This window comes from Armigeres subalbatus, chromosome 2 (assembly GCF_024139115.2).
Source record: "Armigeres subalbatus isolate Guangzhou_Male chromosome 2, GZ_Asu_2, whole genome shotgun sequence".
Lineage (NCBI taxonomy): Eukaryota > Metazoa > Arthropoda > Insecta > Diptera > Culicidae > Armigeres > Armigeres subalbatus.
In genome coordinates, this window is record NC_085140.1 from 7,009,738 (window position 1) to 7,030,331 (window position 20,594).

Below are 20,594 nucleotides of genomic sequence, written 5' to 3' on the forward strand. Positions count from 1 at the left end.
GTTGTTCATGTGGGCGAGGGGCAGCTTTTCAATATATGATTGTGCTTGACGGGGGTTTATTTTTTATTATTAGTAAGGTATATCCTATCTTTACAAGCATTACATTCCCCAAGTGGAATCCTGCCGCCTCACAGCTTAGTGATGGTTGTATATTTCTACATTAGCAACGGCATTTGTTTATCAAAATTTTGTCCACCTCCGTTTGTGACCCAATTTTATTACGGTTTTAATCTGATTTTATCACGATATAATTTTATCACATTTATACCCTATTTACATTCGAGTCATTAACCAAAAGATATTTTAGTTACTAGATAAAGATTGTCGCTGTCCGGAACATCTTATGCTGGCGAGGATAGGGGAGCTAAATGTCAAAAAAGAAAAATCCATACGATTTGACAGCTTGCTACCCAACATGTTCCGGACAGCAGAACAAAGGGGACCGAAGCGACAATCTTTATCTAGTAACTAAAACATCTTTTCATTAACCCTTTCCCACCCATGGTGTCTTTTTTTTCCAGTAGGGTGGGAATCTGCCTCCAGACACCGGTGGGCTACCGGCGAACGGGGTTTAGCTATTGCCGACCCGCTAAACCACCCTGTTCACAGACCCTGAGTCTCCCCGGAACAGACTTTTCGGCATTACTTCTGGGAGGGGTCCGTGCTACTACGCACGCCCACATACTAGCTACCCACTAGCTTCAAATCACAACTAGCTACCCACTAGTTCCTCTACCTCATAACTAGCTACCCACTAGTTCCACTACTACTTAACCAACTACCCGCTGGTACCTCACCCTCGAGACTAGCTACCCACTAGTCGGCGCTATCCGACTGCTGCTCGGCGCGCCAATTGCGCTGCAAGATGCTGGCAATCTGAGTGGTAGCGGCCGAGACCGCGTTCCACTTATCAACCTCTTGACACATCCTCTGGATAAGATTATCCGGAGTAGTGTCCCTCCCGCACACCTCTAGCATTCCGCTTCTAACATCGACGAAACGAGGACATACGAATAGTACGTGCTCGGCAGTTTCGTCGACCCCTGGGCAGTCCGGGAGAGTCCGTATGCCCAAACCTATGTAGGTACCACCTAAAGCAGCCATGGCCTGACAGGAACTGTGTCAGATGGAAGTGAACTTCCCCATGCCTCCTATTAACCCATCTTGATACGCTAGGTATCAGCCGATGGGTCCACCTACCCTTAGAAGAGTTATCCCAGTCCCGTTGCCACTTGATAGTCGAAGTGACTCTAATGGCTTTACGGGCTCCTCTGGTTCCGCGCATGTCAAAACTCTCCTCGTCTTCCCGTATGACTAGTCCAATGGGTAACATACACGCAATCACACAAGCGGCATCCCGTGATACCGTGCGGTAGGCACTTATCACTCTGAGACACGCTAGCCTGTGTACACTCTCCAGCTTCTGCAGGTTACGTTCGATGCTAAGCGCCGAGGCCCAAGCTGGACCGCCGTATCTGAGGATAGATACTGCAACCCCAGCTAATAACCTGCGTCTGCTGGAGCGCACTCCCGAGCTATTGGACATCATCCTGGATAATGCCGCAATAGCTGTCGAAGCTCTCCTGCAGGCGTAATCTACGTGACTGCCGAAGTTCAGTCTATCGTCGATCAGCACCCCGAGGAGCTTCACCTCCCGCTTGGAAATGATCTCACAGTCGCCCACGCGAACCACTGCCTCCTGTACCGACTTACGGTTGTTAACAACAACCAACTCTGTTTTGTGATGAGCTAGCCCCAGCTGCCTTGAGCTCATCCATTCCTCTACTATAGCGATCGCGTGGGCCGCCGTAAGTTCCACTTCCTGAATCGACTCTCCGTAAACCTCCAGCGTTATGTCGTCGGCGAAGCCAACGATCTTAACACCTGGGGGGAACTTCAGTCTTAAAACACTATCGTACATAGTGTTCCAAAGCACCGGGCCCAGGATAGATCCCTGAGGGACTCCTGCGGTGATAGAAGCACTACCCTCCCCTTCATCGGTCTCGTATAAGAGTACGCGATTCTGGAAATAGATTTCCAAAATGTTGTACAGGCCCACCGGAATGCCCAACCGGAGTAATGAGAGCGCGATGGCATCCCAGCTTGCGCTGTTGAATGCGTTCTTGACGTCGAGCGTCACTATCGCACAGAATCGAGTTCCCCTCCGCTTGCATTGTATCGCTACTTCCGCAGTTTTCACAACCGAGTTGATAGCATCCATCGTGGACCTACCCTTACGAAACCCAAACTGATTGCTAGACAGGCCGTTCGTGCCTTCGGTGTACGGGGTAAGCCTGTTGAGGATAATCCTCTGCCAACTTCCCTGTGGTGTCCAGTAGGCAGATTGGTCTGTACGCCGATGGGTCACCTGGTGGTTTCCCGGGCTTCGGCAACAGCACCAGCTTCTGTCTCTTCCACCTATCGGGGAAACTGCGCTCGTCCAGGCATTTCTGCATGGCTTTCTTGAACATGTCCGGGTTAGCCATGATCGCTGCCTTCAGAGCGAGGTTTGGAACTCCGTCGGGCCCCGGAGCTTTGTTCGTGTCAAGGGTTCGGGCCACCGCAAGCAACTCTTCGTTCGTCACCGCTGCCACTTCAGCACTCGCGTTCTGCGGTGCTGGGGGTGGCCAAGGGCTTGTGGCATGGGACGGGAAGAGAACCTCGATAATGCGATTCAACCTTTCCGGCGACCGTTCGGGAGGCGCCAGCCCCCCTCTGGTCTTCGCCATTACTATCCTGTAGGCATCGCCCCAAGGATTAGCATTGGCGTTCAGGCATAGGTTGTCAAAACACTTCCTCTTACTGCTACTGATGGCCTTGTTAAGGGCCAACTTCGCAGCTTTGAACGTCAAGCGGCGTTAATCCCTCAACTGCTCAGAGCGAGCTCTCTGCATCCTTCGCCTAGCCCTAAGGCAGGTTGACCGAAGGTCTGCGATTGCTGCACTGCACCAGTATACTGGAGGTCTACCGTTCCTCGGTGGTGCCCTCCTCTGCATACTGGCATCGCATGCACGTGACAGGACAGCTGTCAGTGCGTCCTCTGTAAGACTGTCGGTGTTACCCTCCAGTCCCAGCGCCGCGGTGAATACTTCGCTGTCGAAGCATTGGGCCTTCCACCCACGGACCTGACGGGGATTTCTCAACCTCGACTGCTGCACACCACAGCTGATCACGTAGCGGATGGCTAGGTGGTCGCTGTGGGTGTAGCCTTCGTCGACCTCCTCCTGTTCAGTCCCCGGCTAGGCCGGGGCTACAGAACGTAACGTCAATAAACGACTCCACCCCATTCCTACGGAAAGTGCTGGTTGAGCCGTCATTGGCTAACACGACCTTTAACTTTGCTAGAGCCTCTAGCAAAGCATGACCTCTCTGATTGGTGCAGCGGTTACCCACTCCACCGCCCAAGCATTGAAGTCACCCGCTATGACAACCGGCTTCCGACCTACGAGGTCGGACGATAACCTAACGACCATCCGGGTGAATTGCTCTATTGGCCACCGTGGTGGGGCATAACAGCTACAATAACACCCCGTTGATCTTAGCTATGGCGACACCTTCGACCTCTTGGACCGGGAACCGGCCCGTTGTGCAGATCGCCGACATATTGGAGTCGTCCGCGACCCAGTTTCTGTTATTGGCAGGGACACGGTACAGATAGGGGCCCTCCTTAGCCGTGCGGTAAGACGCGCGGCTACAAAGCAAGACCATGCTGAGGGTGGCTGGGTTCGATTCCCGGTGCGGTCTAGGCAATTTTCGGATTGGAAATTGTCTCGACTTCCCTGGGCATAAAAGTATCATCGTGTTAGCCTCATGATATACGAATGCAAAATGGTAACCTGGCTTAGAAACCTCGCAGTTAATAACTGTGGAAGTGCTTAATGAACACTAAGCTACGAGGCGGCTCTGTCCCAGTGTGGGGATGTAATGCCAATAAGAAGAAGAAGAAGACGGTACGGATCTGCAAGAATAGTGACATCGGTCTCTGACTCAGAGACCGACTGCCACAGCAGCTACTGGGCAGTAGCACAATGGTTAAGATTCAACTGTGCTACCCGCACGGCGACTTCTTATTGCCACCACCGAAGGGACAAGTAGGTCCATCCATAACATGGTTACGGGCTTGCTTCCTACTAGCGCAGATAAGGCACCTTGGTGCTTTATCGCAGGCCTGCGCAAAATGTCCCTCCTCTCCACAACGACGACACAGGTTACTTCGGTCCGGCCCCTTGCACTCCCATGACTTGTGACCAGATTCGAAGCACCTAAAACACTTTTCGACTAAAGGTGGCTGGAATATGCTTACTGGGCATATTGACCATCCAACCTTCAGTTTCCCGACCGCCAGGACCTTTTTGGCGTCCGCTACCGGTAACTTGAACCAAGCTACCTGCGTGCCAAAGGGTCCACCTCTAAGACGAATAGAAGACCGCTCGACTTCTATATCGCACTGTACCTTTAAAGACGAAATAAGTTCTTCTTCCTCGGTGACTTCGTCCAGCTGTTTACACCGGAGGGTCACCTCGGTGCCCAGAGACCTCACTTCCACTCCCTCACCCAGGACCTCCTGGGCCAACCTCTTATAGGCGGTACCGCTCGCCTTTGCTCCACGCTTCAGCACCAAGATCAGTTCGCCTGCCTTGGTGCGTCTGACGCTTCGCACGTCCTCACCCAGTGTCGAAAGCTTTTCGGCACCTCGCATGGTCTTAAGAACGTCTGCGTACCTCTCTTTGTCGGTCTTGACCAACAAGGCTTCGCCTCTGTCCCTAAGTTTCCTTGCGGGGTGATGACCCTCTTCCCTCCTCTTAGATCTGCTAACGAGCTGCCAGGGATTTTCGGTCCGCTGAGCAGTCGTCGCAGGTTGGCTACCATCACCCTTGGGTTTAGTAGCCTGGGCCGCACCGTTGCCCTTCCTTCGTGGTTCCGCCTGATTGGGTGCCCTCTCTCGACGATCGGGCGCCCTATCGGACTCGACCGTACCGCTGTCCGTAACAGTAAGGCGCCGCTTAACGTTACCGGACCGACCCTCTGACTGCTGCCGGGCGCGTTTGGAGCGCGCCGCAGTCCCTCCCTCGCCGACACTCGGGGTGGTACCAATCACCTCTTGCGTCGAAACCTTCCCTCCAAGGAAGGAGAAGGGTTCTGCCCCCTTCTCGCTTCCAACCTCCCTCCTGGTGAGCGTGCCATGTTCGCGTTTTACCGCTTGAACCGACTGTCGAAGTACCAGAAGTTTCTGTTTCAGATCCTTGCTGATATTGTTTCGACTGCTCGTGAACTCGATGATCTCATCGAGCTGCTTGGCGACTAACCGGATACCGGTTAGAGGCTCGCCTGGCGTGTTGACTGCCTGAGCATCGCTCTGGCTGTCAACCCCTCCCGCTGGGGTAGTGCTAGTCCCGTGCAAACTAGCTAGTGCCTCAACACCATTCTCCTCCCTAGTGGGAGCCCAAGTAGCAAAATTAATTTTATGAGGCACTTGAAGCACACTTCTAGACTAGTGCCTTAAAACCACATTTAAAGCCAATTGTCCTACAAGCTTGCTCCAAAATAAACCATAAACATAAAACCACTATAAGACGAAAGAGGCCCACTCTTGAGAAGGTGTTCAAGACCATTTTCCAAGGTTCACTTAAAACTTGTTAGTTTTATCAAATTGAGCTTATGATAGCATGAAAGATCAGCATAAAACCCTGTTAGGATTACTAACGAATTTGACAGCATGTGTTTTCGTTATCTAGATCCGCTGATGTTTATACTTGTTTATATTGAATTTTGTCTGAACCAAATCGAACAGTATCTCATAATGATGAAAATTATTATGGATACGTTGAAAAATTTAAACTTAATTGCATTGTGATCGTGTAATTCCACATGCCACAACCACTTTGTCGATGCTTTTCCGAATAAATGTAACAAATATTAAATGCGCCTTATTTATATTGCAAGATATAGTAACTATTTTTATTTAAAAAATTATACATACCCAAAAAAAAAAAAAAATTTTCTCTACTTTTTATTTCGCAGATGTAATATTTGTTTTATGCCCCAATCTATGGAATGACTCATGCATGTAAAATGAAAACAAATAGTTTTCAGCAAGGTTTTCAGCGTTCATATAGAAATGGCTTCCATCATGAAATTTTTCGTAGACGATAATCCGCCATGACTTCAATAGTTTTATCGAAAACCATCATAACATTTGATTAAAACCACTTTATCTCATACAAAACCTGTTAAGTTTATGCAGGAGCATGATAAATTGAACTAGATTTATCGCAATCTTGACGAAGCTTAGTTTGTCTTGAATAAAACTAACTAGTGCTGGTCAAAACTAAGAAGTTTTATTGAAGAGCGTTATAAGTTTGGTGCTTTCATTATAACATGTTGTTTACATATCCATTGAAAACAAGTCGTTCATTTGGAAAGAGTTCGCCGTTAAATATTTACTAAACTGAATATCTGCACAAAATGCTGAATTAAATTAAAACTCAATAGGGTTACTGCTCCTCGGGTTCATAATATCTATCTATCTATATCAATAACAATCGAGAACAAAGTATTGGAGCGCAAAATGTTTTGATTTCCATGTTTGTGATGGTTTTCAGTAGTTGACACGCATGATTGCAATAAAAAAACGACACAGATTGAGCCGAAATCATCCATTTTGCGAATATTGTCATATAATAACATGCAATTCAACTGAAAAAGAAATGCATATAACTTATTTGTTTACCTGTTAGTTAAATATCTATAGGGTTATTTTTAATCAAAAAGTAAATAGTTAATACTTCTTTATTAAAAATAAACCAGCTTCGAAATACGAGTAGTAATACGTAGTACTAATATGTTAAAGATTTCAAAAATCTATCTTATAAATACTTAACTTGCCAGTATTTGTTGTGTAGCTCAACCGTCCGTTGAAAACTGGTGAAATTCGCTTGTATATTGTACCCAGATGGTTATGATTACGAATGCCCAAAAAATCGAGAAAATGTATTTTGAGGAAAATTGATCGATCATATATGAAAGGAGGAGGGAGGATATGAAATCTGCTTGGTATTGGAAGATCAAGACAGCTGGTGGTAAATTTGATCCGATAGAAAGAAAACTGCAGCTGATGATCCGATAGAAAGAAAACTCCGATAGAAAAAAAAACAGATGCCTGCGCAAATGGAGTTTCCATATATGGGACAAATTTACATTATTTTTGCCTTTGATCCACTTGTTTTTAATTTATACACTTATTTGCGTCCAATTTGACATTACGTTTTGTTTGTTTTGATGTATTCTTCAACAAGAGCACTTTCTCTCAATCAAGGCATTTTCAAGATCGTTCTTTCTTAATGAAGAGTACCATAAAACTTTCTCAAAACTATTTGGTTTCAATTGGGATAGAGTGCTCTTGCTGCATAATTTATCAAAATAAACAGCTTAAGATGGACCTGGAGCATACCATAAAACTATTATAAGAGAATTTAGTTTTGAGATAACTTGGACTAGATGAAAACTATGATAAAACTCTACAGTTTATGCGAATCCTTGATAAAACTGCAATAAAACTTGAATAAATCCAAATAGAATTCAAAATGTTACTTGGGAGGAGACCTCGCTAGACCCCTACTTGCGAAGGGGCCTCCCGTTGCATCTACGGCGCCCCTACCTCTTGAAACTGGAGTACTTGACATAGCTCATGGGTCCCCCTTGCAGCTGCCATCGAATCCTACTGAAGTAGTCGCCTCTATGATCTCATGGTTGTCTATGCTTGCAAGCAAGCAGGGAGGCCATGCGTGGGTTGACACTTTCGTGTTCAGAGCCAGATCGGCGTTAGTCAGGGAGTTCATCTGAGCCTACTTCTGTTTGGTCACCAACCAGACAGCAGAATTGGATAGCGTGCCGCAAGGCCCGCCACGGTTTTATGGGACGGAAGGCAGCCTTGCCATCAGCCCACCCGCCGTTTCGAGTCGGTTTCACCCGGCTCTACTCGCAATACACAATATAACAATATACAAAACACACAACCTTTAACACGCCTGCCATAACCGTAATTGAGACTTAAATGGCAGCCTAAGTCTCAATGCGCTACCGCGCTCCCTCGTTTGTAGTCCATTTAGCCGCCTAGCCCTTCAACTGCCGTTGATACGCTATCGTTTCCAGCGAGCACCGCGCGGAGGCGAACTACGCTGCCCGCCACCCATGGTGTCTTACAGACACTGTCTGTAGAGTACCATCAAATTTTGCACCTTCATCGAATTGGTTCAACAACAAAAAGCAATATTTTCATGGTTCCATTAGACTACAAATGAGGGGGTCAAACGCAAAGGGGTGTAAGTGACAAAAAGTTGGTTTTGAGAAAAATGGGTGCAAAGTTTTTCAATATTTTTTCGTTTCATACAAATTGTATGGGAGTTGAAAAAAATACTTATTTTCTGTGAATTTTAACATTTTTGATAAACATCGTACAGCCTATATCAACATATTGCCGCAAAGCTTGAGAACCAAAGTATTTTTTGCTGTACTCAACTCAATTTCGACCAGAATGTCACTTACACCCCTCTGCTTCTAACCCCCTCAAATATAATTAATTTTGGATACAAATGGTTTAAGTATTAAAAACAATTAATTAATTATTGATTTACAATCAAAAGTTTTTTTTTGTTTTACTCTAATATTTTTTGTTCTAGCATTTTTCTCAAAGATGTTTCCTTCTATTGGAATCTTCGATAAAAGTCCTAGGCGGGAAAGGTTTAATACAAACCAGTCATTCGATGGCTCGTTTTTTTATGTTATGTGATCAGAAAGTGAGGTATGAATATAAATTATGTTAATTTTTTAGCTTACATCCAAATAGATAACACTGAGTCTAAATTTAATTTCAAAATAACTGATAGGGGGAAAGACGGCTTTGGACGGTTATGGTTTTGTTCTATTATTGGCAGGGGGGTTTTTGTCGACCAAATTTTATGAAATTTGGCCACAATATTCTTTGATATGCAAAGAATGCTTAGGCCAAATTTGAGCCTAGTCAGTCATAAAAACCCCCCTGCCAATAATAGAACAAAACCTGCCAAAGCCGTCATTCCCCCTATTACTAAACTTTTTTCTTCTTTTTATTGTTTTATTCTAATTCTAATAAACAACGGAAAAAGATTCTACCTTGGCCCGAAAAACGCTTGCTTTGGTCTCATCGAAATGAAAAGTCAAAGCCCTGGCGAAATATTTATTTTAAAAACATAGTCGTTCAGAGTTAATTTTAGTACTATTTGATTCACGGTGTAATGCGTTCTCTGGCTTAAGAGGGCATCAGTTTTTAATGGAACACGTGCTGTACGCAATAACGATAAGAAAGCTTGCAAAATGCGCTTGTATGTTAGGCAGCCCTCAACGTGCTGAATTTGCGTGGTGCTGAATAAGCTCGACATTTTGCGATAACAAACTACTCAAATAAATATTTCATTAGGATTCAAGTGATGTTAACATAATTTTATAGCATGGTGTATAATAAGTGATCATAAAACTCGTTGAAGCTTGTTAATTGCAAAAGTTCACCACCTTTGGGTTGGAAAACCCAGGAAAATTGCCTGCGTAATTAGTGTACGTCCTCCTGTCTTCGGTGGCGTGGCGTTGGCCGGGTCAAGTACGAGACACTGAAGACGACTTTACCTATTACGTTCTCCTTTGTATTATGGAACGTACACACGGTCAAGCAGTTTGACCAACATTGGCTCCACCTCTCGTTTGTTCCAACATCCATCAAGTTTTACCAACAGCGGCACGAACAATCAATTTATTCGACCAACAATATCACACACGAACGACCGGAGCGCTAACTTGAGCATCAACCATCAAAAAAATATATGGGGGTTTGTGCAACTTCACTACAAATGCTCAAACATGTTCGGCGAACCTTGACTCCACCCCCGACAACTCAAACCAAAATCAAACCGTTTTAATTTTTTCCAACCGAGCCGCCAACTGTCAAATGATTGTTCGAACAACTTCACACACGTTCCAACAAAGCAGCAACCGAAGCGTTTTCTTGGGGGTGGAGTCAATGTTCGTCGAACTGCTTGACTGGTGTGTACGTAGCATTAGACTCAACACGGATGCTTGCACTAATGAATGCGATTAGTCAAATCGAGTCGGACACATGCTCTATCTATTTAATATCAGCTTTCATGATCGATCTATTTACTATCACATTTATTGTAGCATGTTGTACCAAACGTTATAATACAGTCACGGCAAATATATTCTATTACCAATATAGCCCACTCTGGCTGATTTGAAGAGACAGCGCAGTAGCGCCGCGGTGTCACAAAAGGCAAGCAATGTACATATAGCACGGGGATGACAAGCTACACCATCTTTGTCACATCTTTTCTTAGTCACCAATACGAGTGCACTGCGAATGCAACACAAACAACTTCCAGGGTGAAAATGATATAAAACGAACGAAGGCATAGACAGTGCCTTACGCAAGTAACATTCTTAAGAATTGAGCAAATAAGTTGAACATTCTTAAGTTTAAAGTATGGAATCGAGTCTAAAATAGTTTTAATTTATAGTTCGTTCTTTTTTTCTCTATTTTCTTATGATTGTATCATGTTGCATTATTGAGTGAAATGGGCGTTTTGCATCATATTCTCCTGTAAAAACGTAAACATTCAAAATTCGCGCACATACTATTGCAAAATAAATCAGTATTGGGGTGATTTGACACTGGGGGATAAATTTATCACCCAAAAAAGCACGAACAGGCGAATCTGTCAAAATCCATAGTGAAAAAATTGGGTGTCGTTCCCCTGACATATAGTGAACAGACATTTCGAGGGATGCTTAAACGTATTATTTAATATGCAGTATAACAAGTCGAACTAATTTGCTAGAAATCATCTCATGACTCCATTTTGATATCTGAGTTTAAAAATAAAATTTTGACAAACGTAATTCAAATTTTCAAAAATTGTGAAATTAGTGTAATTTTTGCAATTGTTGCACCCCTTGGCTATCGTTTTCAGGTATTAGTCACCTTTTGTGACGCAAGATGGTGTGAATGTGCTATTATTATTATTATTACCAGACTAAGGCCGGAGTGGCCTATGCAATAATTAAAAGTCTTCTCCATTCAGCTCGGTCCATGGCTGCACTTCGCCAACCACGCAGTCTGCGGAGGGTCCGCAAATCGTCCTCCACCTGATCGATCCACCTTGCCCGCTGTGCACCTAGCCTTCTTGTTCCCGTCGGATCGTTGTCGAGAACCATTTTCACCGGATTACTGTCCGACATTCTGGCTACGTGCCCGGCCCACCGCGGTGTGAACGATGGATGGTTCTCCCAACAGCTGATGCAACTCGTGGTTCATTCGCCTCCTCCACGTACCGTCCGCCATCTGCACCCCAACAAAGATGGCACGCAAAACTTCCCTTTCGAAAACTCCCATTACGCATTGGTCCTCCACGAGCATCGTCCAGGTCTCGTGTCCGTAGAGAACTACTGGTCTAATAAGCGTTTTGTAGATAGTCAGTTTGGTACGGCGGCGAACTCTATTCGATCGGAGCGTCTTGCGGAGTCCAAAGTACGTACGATTTCCAGCCACTATGCGTCTCCGAATTTCTCTGCTGGCGGTCGATTTCGTCACTACCGGTAGAAACTCGTGGTGGGTGGCTTACATTGACCTCTCTTGAGCCTCTTCCTATCATGTACTTCGTCTTCGACGTGTTGATGACTAGTCCAATCCGTTTATCTTTGCTCTTCAGTCTGATGTAGGCTTCCTCCATCTTCTCAAAGTTACGTGCCATAATAACTATGTCGTCGGCAAAACCAAATAACTGGACGGACTTCGTGAAAATCGTACCACTCGTGTCAATCCTTGCCCTTCGCATTACTCCCTCCAAAGCGATGTTCAGTTTGTCCAGAAATCCGTTTTCGTGAATTAGCTGCCATAGCTGGTCCCGATCGATTGTATCATATGCGGCTTTGAAGTCGATAAATAGATGATGTGTGGGCACGTTGTATTCGCGGCATTTCTGCAATACCTGACGTACGGCGAACACCTGGTCTGTGGTAGAGCGTTCACCCATAAATCCCGCCTGGTACTTCCCCACGAACTGTCTTGCAATTGGTGTTAGTCGGCGGCATAAAATTTGGGAGAGTACATTGTAGGCGGCGTTGAGCAATGTGATTGCGCGGTAGTTGCTACAATCCAGCTTATCGCCCTTTTTGTAGATGGGACACACGACACCTTCCATTCACTCCTGCGGCAGAACCTCATCCTCCCAAACCTTGGTAATCACCCAGTGCAGCGCTCTAGCCACTGCCTCACCACCGTGTTTAAATAGCTCTCCTGGCAGTTGGTCAACTTCGGGGGCTTTGTTGATTTTCAGCAGGCCGATCTTCTCCTGGATTTCCTGGAGATTCGGAGCCGGAAGTCGCATGCCCTGCGCGCGTGCTACTAGGTTAATTATCATACCACCCCCGTTGTCTGCCATATTGCCATTCAGGTGATCTTCGTAGTGCTGCTGCCACCTTTGAATCACCTCACGCTCGTTTGAAAATTTGAAAATCGGAAAATCGAGTTTTGTCTGTTCCGCGATCGAGTCGTATTATCTTCTATGTTGTTCGTAATGGTTGTTTTTAAAGGCGGCTTATTGGGCCTGTGCAAACCTCCTGTCTCGTCGGAGGGCCGTCGTGTCAGGGCTGTTTAGCGTCCTACCTAACACTAGGACTTGGGCTTGTGCGCTTTGAGCGGCACACGGTCGCTTTGTCGGAGCCTACTTGCGGATACGTGCAGCTTTTTATAGAGGTTTAACGGGGCCCACTGTCAAACCCCACCACATCCTAGACAGGCGCCACAACTCGCAGATGGCCTGGGGAGGGATCGTCAAGCCCTTGCTGCCCGCGAATGTGAATGTGCTGTCTGTTGCCTAACATATGGGGATTTACGCAGTGAACTATATTGTTAATATACTGTATTTGGTCAGGGTCTAGAGCAGTGGCTCCCAACTTTTTCGGGATCGCGACCCCCTTCTATGATTGGCTAAATGACCCGCGGCCCCCCGAATGTGTCATGCTGAAATCAAGAACAAACATATATTAGGTTATTAAATTTAATATCTTTTATCATTCGGGCTTGGTGGTCATATGGCTACCACTTCTGCCTCATACGCAGGAGGTCGTGGGTTCAATCCTAGGCCCGTTCCATTCCTCTTACTTTGTATCTTTTCATATATTTCTCATGTTCTAGCAATCGCTTGAACTGGAAAAGGGCTTTCATACCGTTTCCAACTTCTATCCCTATACCTACAACTTGATTAGTTCTAGCAGGCAACTGTTAGAATTCAAAATGAGCGAAAAAGTTCGTTTCGGCATTTAATTAGAATACTACACCACCCTTTCATAACTATCACATTGGCAACCCGTTAACCAAGACGAACCTCTGCCATAAAACCTTAACCCCAAGATTCCAATCAAATTCCGCAGGAACTCGTGGCGAGTGCAGAAGAACACCTTGCAGTGGGCGAGTGACTGCATCATCAATTCCTTCCCATCCCCGATGACCGTGAGGACGTGGCCAGCGCCGTTATCGACTATCCAAAATACTAGAGCTCTCGGACTGTGTACATTGAGGTTGGAGAGCAAATCCCATGCTTCCATCCATTGGTTCCCTGTGTAATTGCGATTGTTCTGGTCGATCACGGAGTAGCAACTACGAAATGATGACCGTCATTAAAAAAAAAACATCCCTCAATTCAAAATGTGGTTCAGAACATTGCATTTTGATAACCAACGTACGGTAGTGCAGAAAAGAAGGACTTTGTGCATGATTCTCTGATGCATGAATCTCTGAAAGCATTTCTTTGCAGAGTTCAAACGCGTATTGAGAACTCTAGATTTGAAATAGTTCATACAAATGGGTTCCACAAGTAAGGGCATATCGGTGAATCATGCAATGAACACATTTGACATGAGCAGCAAGCTCTTATATTCATCTATCAATTCCTGAGTTTCTCCAAGCATTACCTGTGCAGGGGAAGAGAGATTTGGTCGAAAATCATTAGGCGAATGCCACTGGGCCGAAAGTTGTTTGGCCGTATAATAACATTGGGCCGAAAGTCATTTGGCCGAAATGTTCATTGGCCGTACAAGTCATTCGGCCGAATAGGTCGTTCGGCCGTGCATGACAGGCAATAAGGCGGATCACACTAATATGAAAAAACTCAAAATCATTTTTTGAGACATATGGTTTTTTGCTTCCAGAAGCTACTGTGAAAATTTCAGTGAGATTGAATAACTAGAGTGCCACCAAGAGGTAACACAGTGAAAGGGGATCATTTTCCCATACATTCAGTCGATTTTTCCCATATAAACTTCAGGCTCGTTTAGCATCCAGTTAGACTTGACGGATCTGGCTGAAATTTTCACAGTAGCTTCTGGGAGCAAAAAACTTTATTTTCATATGTCTTGAGAAAATGATTTTGAATTTTTTCATATAAGTGTGGTCGGATAACAAAATCGTTCGAAAAGGCCTCTTAGAATTTTGTGTTCCAGCCCTCATGTACATTTGATCTATTCTACAGGCATTCTAAGGACTTGAAACAGTGTCTCATTCTTACCCATATCATATTTGAGGTCATCTACTGAAAGAAAATACTTTAATAGACATTTGTATGCATAGTTGTGGGGAATGTCATTCCATTTCCTTTTTTTATCCCCTAAAAATTAAAGTCATTATATTGAAACCAATTTAATTCGTGCACAACATTATTCGAAACCCTCACGAATATCTACATCCGAGTTGTCGCCAATCCACTGCAAGTACGAGGCCATCCGAGTAAACACCGACGGTCGATTGCTTTCGCATCCCAGGACGGAACTGAACGAAAAGACTCCTACTTGCTTTGTTATGCCGTCTGAGTCCACAAGCGTCAAAGGGCCACCGTAATCCCCTTGACAGGGAGCACTCGCCGACGAATCGGTGCATATATGATTATCGGTGATTTGCTGCGTAGGAAGACCGAGCCGGCAGGAGATAACCGAGATAATTTGCAACCGAATATACCGCAAATCCATGGATTGGGGTCCGTTGTTGCTGGTGCTGCCCCATCCAATGATCGTAGCCTGCTGGCCGACGAACGTAGCATCCACTTGTCTCAAGTTGGGCAACCTGATCGGAGTGAAGTCAGGCACACTTTGGGGCAGTTGAATCAATCCCACGTCGAAGATATCGGGTGCGATCTCGAATCCAGGATGCACTTTCAACACTGTCGCTTCCAAGCGAATCTGACCTTCGTCCAGCACGTCGAATATTCGAGTGGATCCCAGCACCACCGTGACGGACGTCAAACCATTGATGCACTGCGCCGCCGTCAGAACATAATTGGCAGAAACGAGTGACGCTCCACAAACCCCAGTTGGAAGGAGTAATCCCACGGCATACGGAAACTGGCCACGTTCAGCGATGTCGCCGTTGACTATGCGTTCATTCAAGGGACTGGCCAGGGCTAGTCCAAGGCACAATGTGAGAAATAGGGCAATACACTGCATCGTTTGATGAGAAAGCACTGTAAGTCGCAACTGTTGCACCGGAGACTTATATATAACGGTTAGAAATAGGTTCTTGGCTCTGTTTGGGGTGGATAAGATAAGATTGGGGTAAGCTTGCAAAAAACTTGCTAATTTTCAGTAGAATTTGACCCCTGAATAATGATTTGTCACGATCGTAAGAATTATTGGCATATTATGGGTATACCCCGTTAGACATCGTAACAAATATTGGATACTGATAGAGCGCCAAAAATAGTTTTCTGGGATAAGTACGTTTTTGTACGTTTTTTGGGATAAGTACGTTAGGCATGAGGACGTTGGGCAGTGCTGTCCTACACTTTTCGCGAAACATTTGCCTCTTTGTTTTTACACCATCTAAACGATTATCTAATCTTAGTTCAGTATGTGTGTAATTCAGTACACTTCAGTGGATTTCCAGTGCGCGTGCTCTTGTGGCTCTAGAGTTCATTTTTTGGCAGATTGACAAGAAATTTAGAAAATTCAAATACCCCTGAACAGAGCCGTAGCGTGGACTTCCAGCGCCCTTGGCGAAATCGTTATTAGGCGCCCCTTACTTGCTTGGCATGTTCAAAACAAAAAGCATGATAAGAGCTGGGATACTTTTAAAATAAATTGGTTTGGGTCCCTTCTCATTGCTCGATCTCGGGAAATGAGAAAGCGGATGCTTTGGATAAGGTGGGCGCTTGTACGATGATGTTTACGACCAGAAAATAACCTTCGATGATTTTTTCTATTAGTTCGTCAGGAAAACCTTGAACTAGCAGCCTCAGGAATCTTGAAACAAAACCAACAGAAATGAAAAAAAGGGGAGTTGAGTAGTTGGCTGTATTTAATTCGCATGTAGATGTCGAAGCGTCCATGGTTCAAAAAATTGAATAAGGGACGAGACTTCATTCGAACTATGTGTCGTCTACTGTCCAATCACTACACTCTAAATGCACATCTTTTCAGGATATTGTTTACGTCGTGTGGGCGTGCAAGGAACATCGTGGCCCCAGATCTGCGCTAAAGGAATATCTCCGGGTCCGAGGAAAACAACCAAAGCCTCCTAACAAACCTTGAAAGCGGGTGAAGCGCTTATTCAGTTAAAAATAGTCTTGGAAAAATAAGCTTATTCAACTTAAATTGTTTGTTGAGATTAGCAAAGTATTGGCAGGTCTTGATCTCTATTACATGTCCCTCAATAATCAATTTTTGAGAGTTTCTGATGTAAGAATGTAATCATAGTCCGCCCATCCTCTTTTCTGCCATACCCCTTCACGAATATCTTCCTCTTGTTTCCCCGTTTAATGTCTGTCGTTTCCCTTTCATATGCCTTCCTCTCGGTATTGTCTCCCAAGAAAATGTTTTTCAGAAGTGAAACATCGTCAAGAATGGCAACTATGTGAACATCCGCATCGTTATAATTAAGCACCCTAAATTTTCTTCCTTTCCTACTGTATTATTGTATTCCATAACAAAATCGCGAGTCTTTCAGTTCCCCAAAACTAACATTAGTACATAAGAATCATGAAAAATTGGAATTAAAACATGATTTTAGCTTCGTAACGCTTAACGGCAAATGAGCCTTCCAAAAAAACGAAAGTTATTTTTTTGTTAATAATTTCTGTTTTGCTTGGTGGATTTAATAAATATTTGCTTAATGAATTCCTTAAGTCTTTAAGTAAACTTTGCTTGTTCTTTTACCATCATACAAGTGTCTCACGGTGTCTTTGTCCGAAGGGGCTTATTTAAAAATGAATCAGTAATTCAAAAACACCCACTACACAAAAGTAGAGGTTTTCCTCTTTCACGTAGGTGTATTTTTAAAATGTTCTATCGGGGGTCATTTTTCCATACATTGTTTGGGGGGTTAAATCGGCTATCATTTGAGATTTCTAAGGAGTTTGCACCAAAAATAGTGAAAAAAATAAAAATTATTCTAGATCCCCCGATAGAACATTTTAGTCTATCCTCGATATGAAAGAGGAGAATATATACTTTCACGTGGTGCGTGTCTCAGAGACACTGATTTTTGAAAAATAATACTTCCCCATAGAGGCACCGTGGTCCTTTATATGTTCCTTTATACCAGGAATCGAAAATGTCACTAGATAAAATTCGATCGTTATGGTCCGTTTTTGAACCTCAAATAGTTTGCCTGCATAAAATGAGAGAATTGGTCTTAAATTAAAAAAAAACTTCCTCTCACTACTTCCAAGTATCTATTATTCAAAAACGGCTTAGATTTCTTAGCCACGAACGAAAATTATACGCGATTTTTTACAGCCTACTCTGTGTTTCGTCTTTGGCTTATTGAAGTCCTCATCTAGGGCTTCTTCCCCAGAAACTTGTTCCATACTTTTTTTCAATTGTATTTCCTGTTCAATTCAAGTGGTAACCAAGTGCGTTAAAAAAAACTTGATGAGATTTTTTATCATTTCCCACAGTTCTGGATTTCGGCGCCCCCTAAGGCCTGGCGCCCTTGGCGGGGGCCAACCTGGCCAGCCACACGCTACGGCGCTGCCCCTGAATTTGGTAAGAGCGGATAAACTTAGACTTTCTTCAAAGTAATATATAGTAAGGCATTGACACTAATCTTGAGCCGTTGTTTCCCATTGAAAATGTTCCAAATCGGAATCTGGGCTCAAAACTTATGACATAAAAACTATGTTCTTAATTCACGAGAAATGCACCATTACCACTAGGGGGATTACCCAGCGATTTTTTTTCAAATCCATTATCGGCTTTATCGCTCAATTCTACTTTAAATAGCAGATGATAAAATCAACAGATTTGTAAAATCATGTACTGGACCGCAAAGAAGTGTGCATGTTCTGTCTACAATGGCAACTACCTTGGGGTGGCGTATGGATGCAATGACCCGTTGATGCTCCGTGAGGCTAAAGAAAAGTCACTGCAAGATGATTTAATAATGTCGAATGTTAGAACAGAATTGTACCGACTACGAGTCTCTTGGAAAGAGGCTTTCGAGCTTATTGAAAGAAGGCTTTCGAGCCTCTTGAAAAGAGGATTTCGAGCCTCTTGAAAGAAGGCTTTCGAGCCTCTTGAAAGAAGGCTTTCGAGCCTCTTGAACGGAGGCTTTTGAGTCTCTGGCAAGGAGGCTTTTGAGCCTCTTGCAAGGAGGCTCTTGAGCCTCTTGAAAGGAGGCTTTTGAGCCTCTGGCAAGGAGGCTTTTGACCCTTTGAAAGGAGGCTTATGAGCCTCTTAAAAGAAGGTTTTCGAGCCTCTTAAAAGGAGGCTTTCGAGCCTCTTTAAAGGAGGCTTTCGAGCCTCTCTAAAGGAGGCTTTCGAGCCTCTTGAAAGAAGGCTTCCGAGCCTCTTGAAAGGAGGCTTCCGAACTATTTGAAAGCAGGCTTCCGAACCTCTTGAAAGCAGGCTTCCAAGCCTCTTGGAAGGAGGCTTCCGAGCCTCTTTGAAGGAGGCTTCCGAGCCTCTTGGAAGGAGGCTTCCGAGCCTCTTGGAAGGAGGCTTCCGAGCCTCTTGGAAGGAGGCTTCCGAGCCTCTAGGAAGGAGGCTTTCGAGCATCTAGGAACCCGAGCAGCACAAGTCAGACAAAAATTGTTACAGCAACTTGATTGTGACTGAATCTGGTCACATATCAGTTGCAGAAACCAATGAGGAACATGTGTGCTGCTTGAGGAAGGAGGCTTCCGATCCTCTTGGAAGGAGGCTTCCGAGCCTCTTGCAAGAAGCCTTCCGAGCCTCTTGGAAGGAGGCTTGCGAGCCTCTTGGAAGGAGGCTTGCAGGCCTCTTGGAAGGAGGCTTCCAGGCCTCTTGAAAGGAGGCTTCCGAGGCCTCTTGAAGGAGGCTTCCAGGCCTCTTGAAAGGAGGCTTCCAGGCCTCTTGAAGGAGGCTTCCAGGCCTCTTGAAGGAGGCTTCCAGAGCCTCTTGAAAGGAGGCTTCCGAGGCCTCTTGGAAGGGAGGCCTCCGAGGCCTCTTGGAAGGAGGCCTCCGAGGCCTCTTGGAAGGGGCCTCCGAGCCTCTTGGAAGGAGGCCTCCAGGCCTCTTGGAAGGAGGGCCTGAGCCTCTTGGAAGGAGGCTTCCGAGCCTCTTGGAAGGAGGCATCCAGGCCTCTTGAAAGGAGGCTTCGAGGCCGCTTGGAAGGAGGCTTCCGAGCCTCTTGGAAGGAGGCTTCCAGGCCTCTTGGAAGGAGGCTTCCGAGCCTCTTGGAAGGAGGCTGCCAGGCCTCTTGGAAGGAGGCTTCAGGCCTCTTGGAAGGAGGCTTCTGAGCTTCTCGGAAGGACGCTTCCATACCTCTTGAAAGGAGGCTTCCGAGCCTCTTGGAAGGAGGCTTCCTGAGCCTCTTGGAAGGAGGCTCTGAGCCTCTTGGAAGGAGGCTTGCGAGCCTCTTGGAAGGAGGCTTCCGAGCCTCTTGGAAGGAGGCTTCGAGCCTCTTGGAAGGAGGCTTGCAGGCCTCTTGGAAGGAGGCCTGGGGCCTCTTGGAAGGAGGCTTGCGAGCCTCTTGGAAGGAGGCTTCCGAGCCTCTTGGAAGGAGGCTTCCGAGCCTCTTGGAAGGAGGCTTCCGAGCCTCTTGGAAGGAGGCTTCCGAGCCTCTTGGAAGGAGGCTTCCGAGCCTCTTGGAAGGAGGCTTCTGAGCCTCTTGGAAGGAGGCCTCCGAGCCTCTTGGAAGGAGGCTTCCGAGCCTCTTGAAAGCAGACTTCCGAGCCGCTTGAAAGAAGGCCATAGAGCTACTTGGAAGAAGGCTTCCGAGAAGTGTAGAAGGTTCTTCTAATCCTCTGGCAACGAAGCAACCGAGCTTTAGTGAAAAAAAAATGCATTTTGTTCATTCGACGTTTTGTTCGTTTGATCTATTGTTCCGCAGCCCTTCAAACATTGTCTTGGTTGTGGAAGGCAGGATTCAATTGGGATTTATTGATCGCATTAGATCGATTAGATTAGATTAGACATCAAGCTTCCTACAGTACTTTGAGGACAATTGGAGTCTTCCGGACCTCTTAAATGGAAGCTTCTGAGCCTCTAAAAAGGAGGCTTCTGAGCATCTTGAAAGAAGGCTTCCGAGCCTCTAGAAT

The 20,594-nt window shown here is 45.3% G+C and overlaps 2 protein-coding genes across 2 annotated transcripts in view; one reads left to right on the plus strand and one right to left on the minus strand.

The window, feature by feature from the left end:
* Window positions 1-20,594, plus strand: part of LOC134217603 (collagenase-like) — a 457,454-nt gene that overhangs the window by 433,454 nt on the left and 3,406 nt on the right. The window lies entirely within an intron of this gene.
* On the minus strand, window positions 14,721-15,540 carry LOC134213995 (collagenase-like). Its single transcript, XM_062693442.1, has one exon. It carries the CDS (start codon window positions 15,538-15,540, stop codon window positions 14,758-14,760), a length of 783 nt encoding a protein of 260 aa, XP_062549426.1. The 3' UTR covers window positions 14,721-14,757.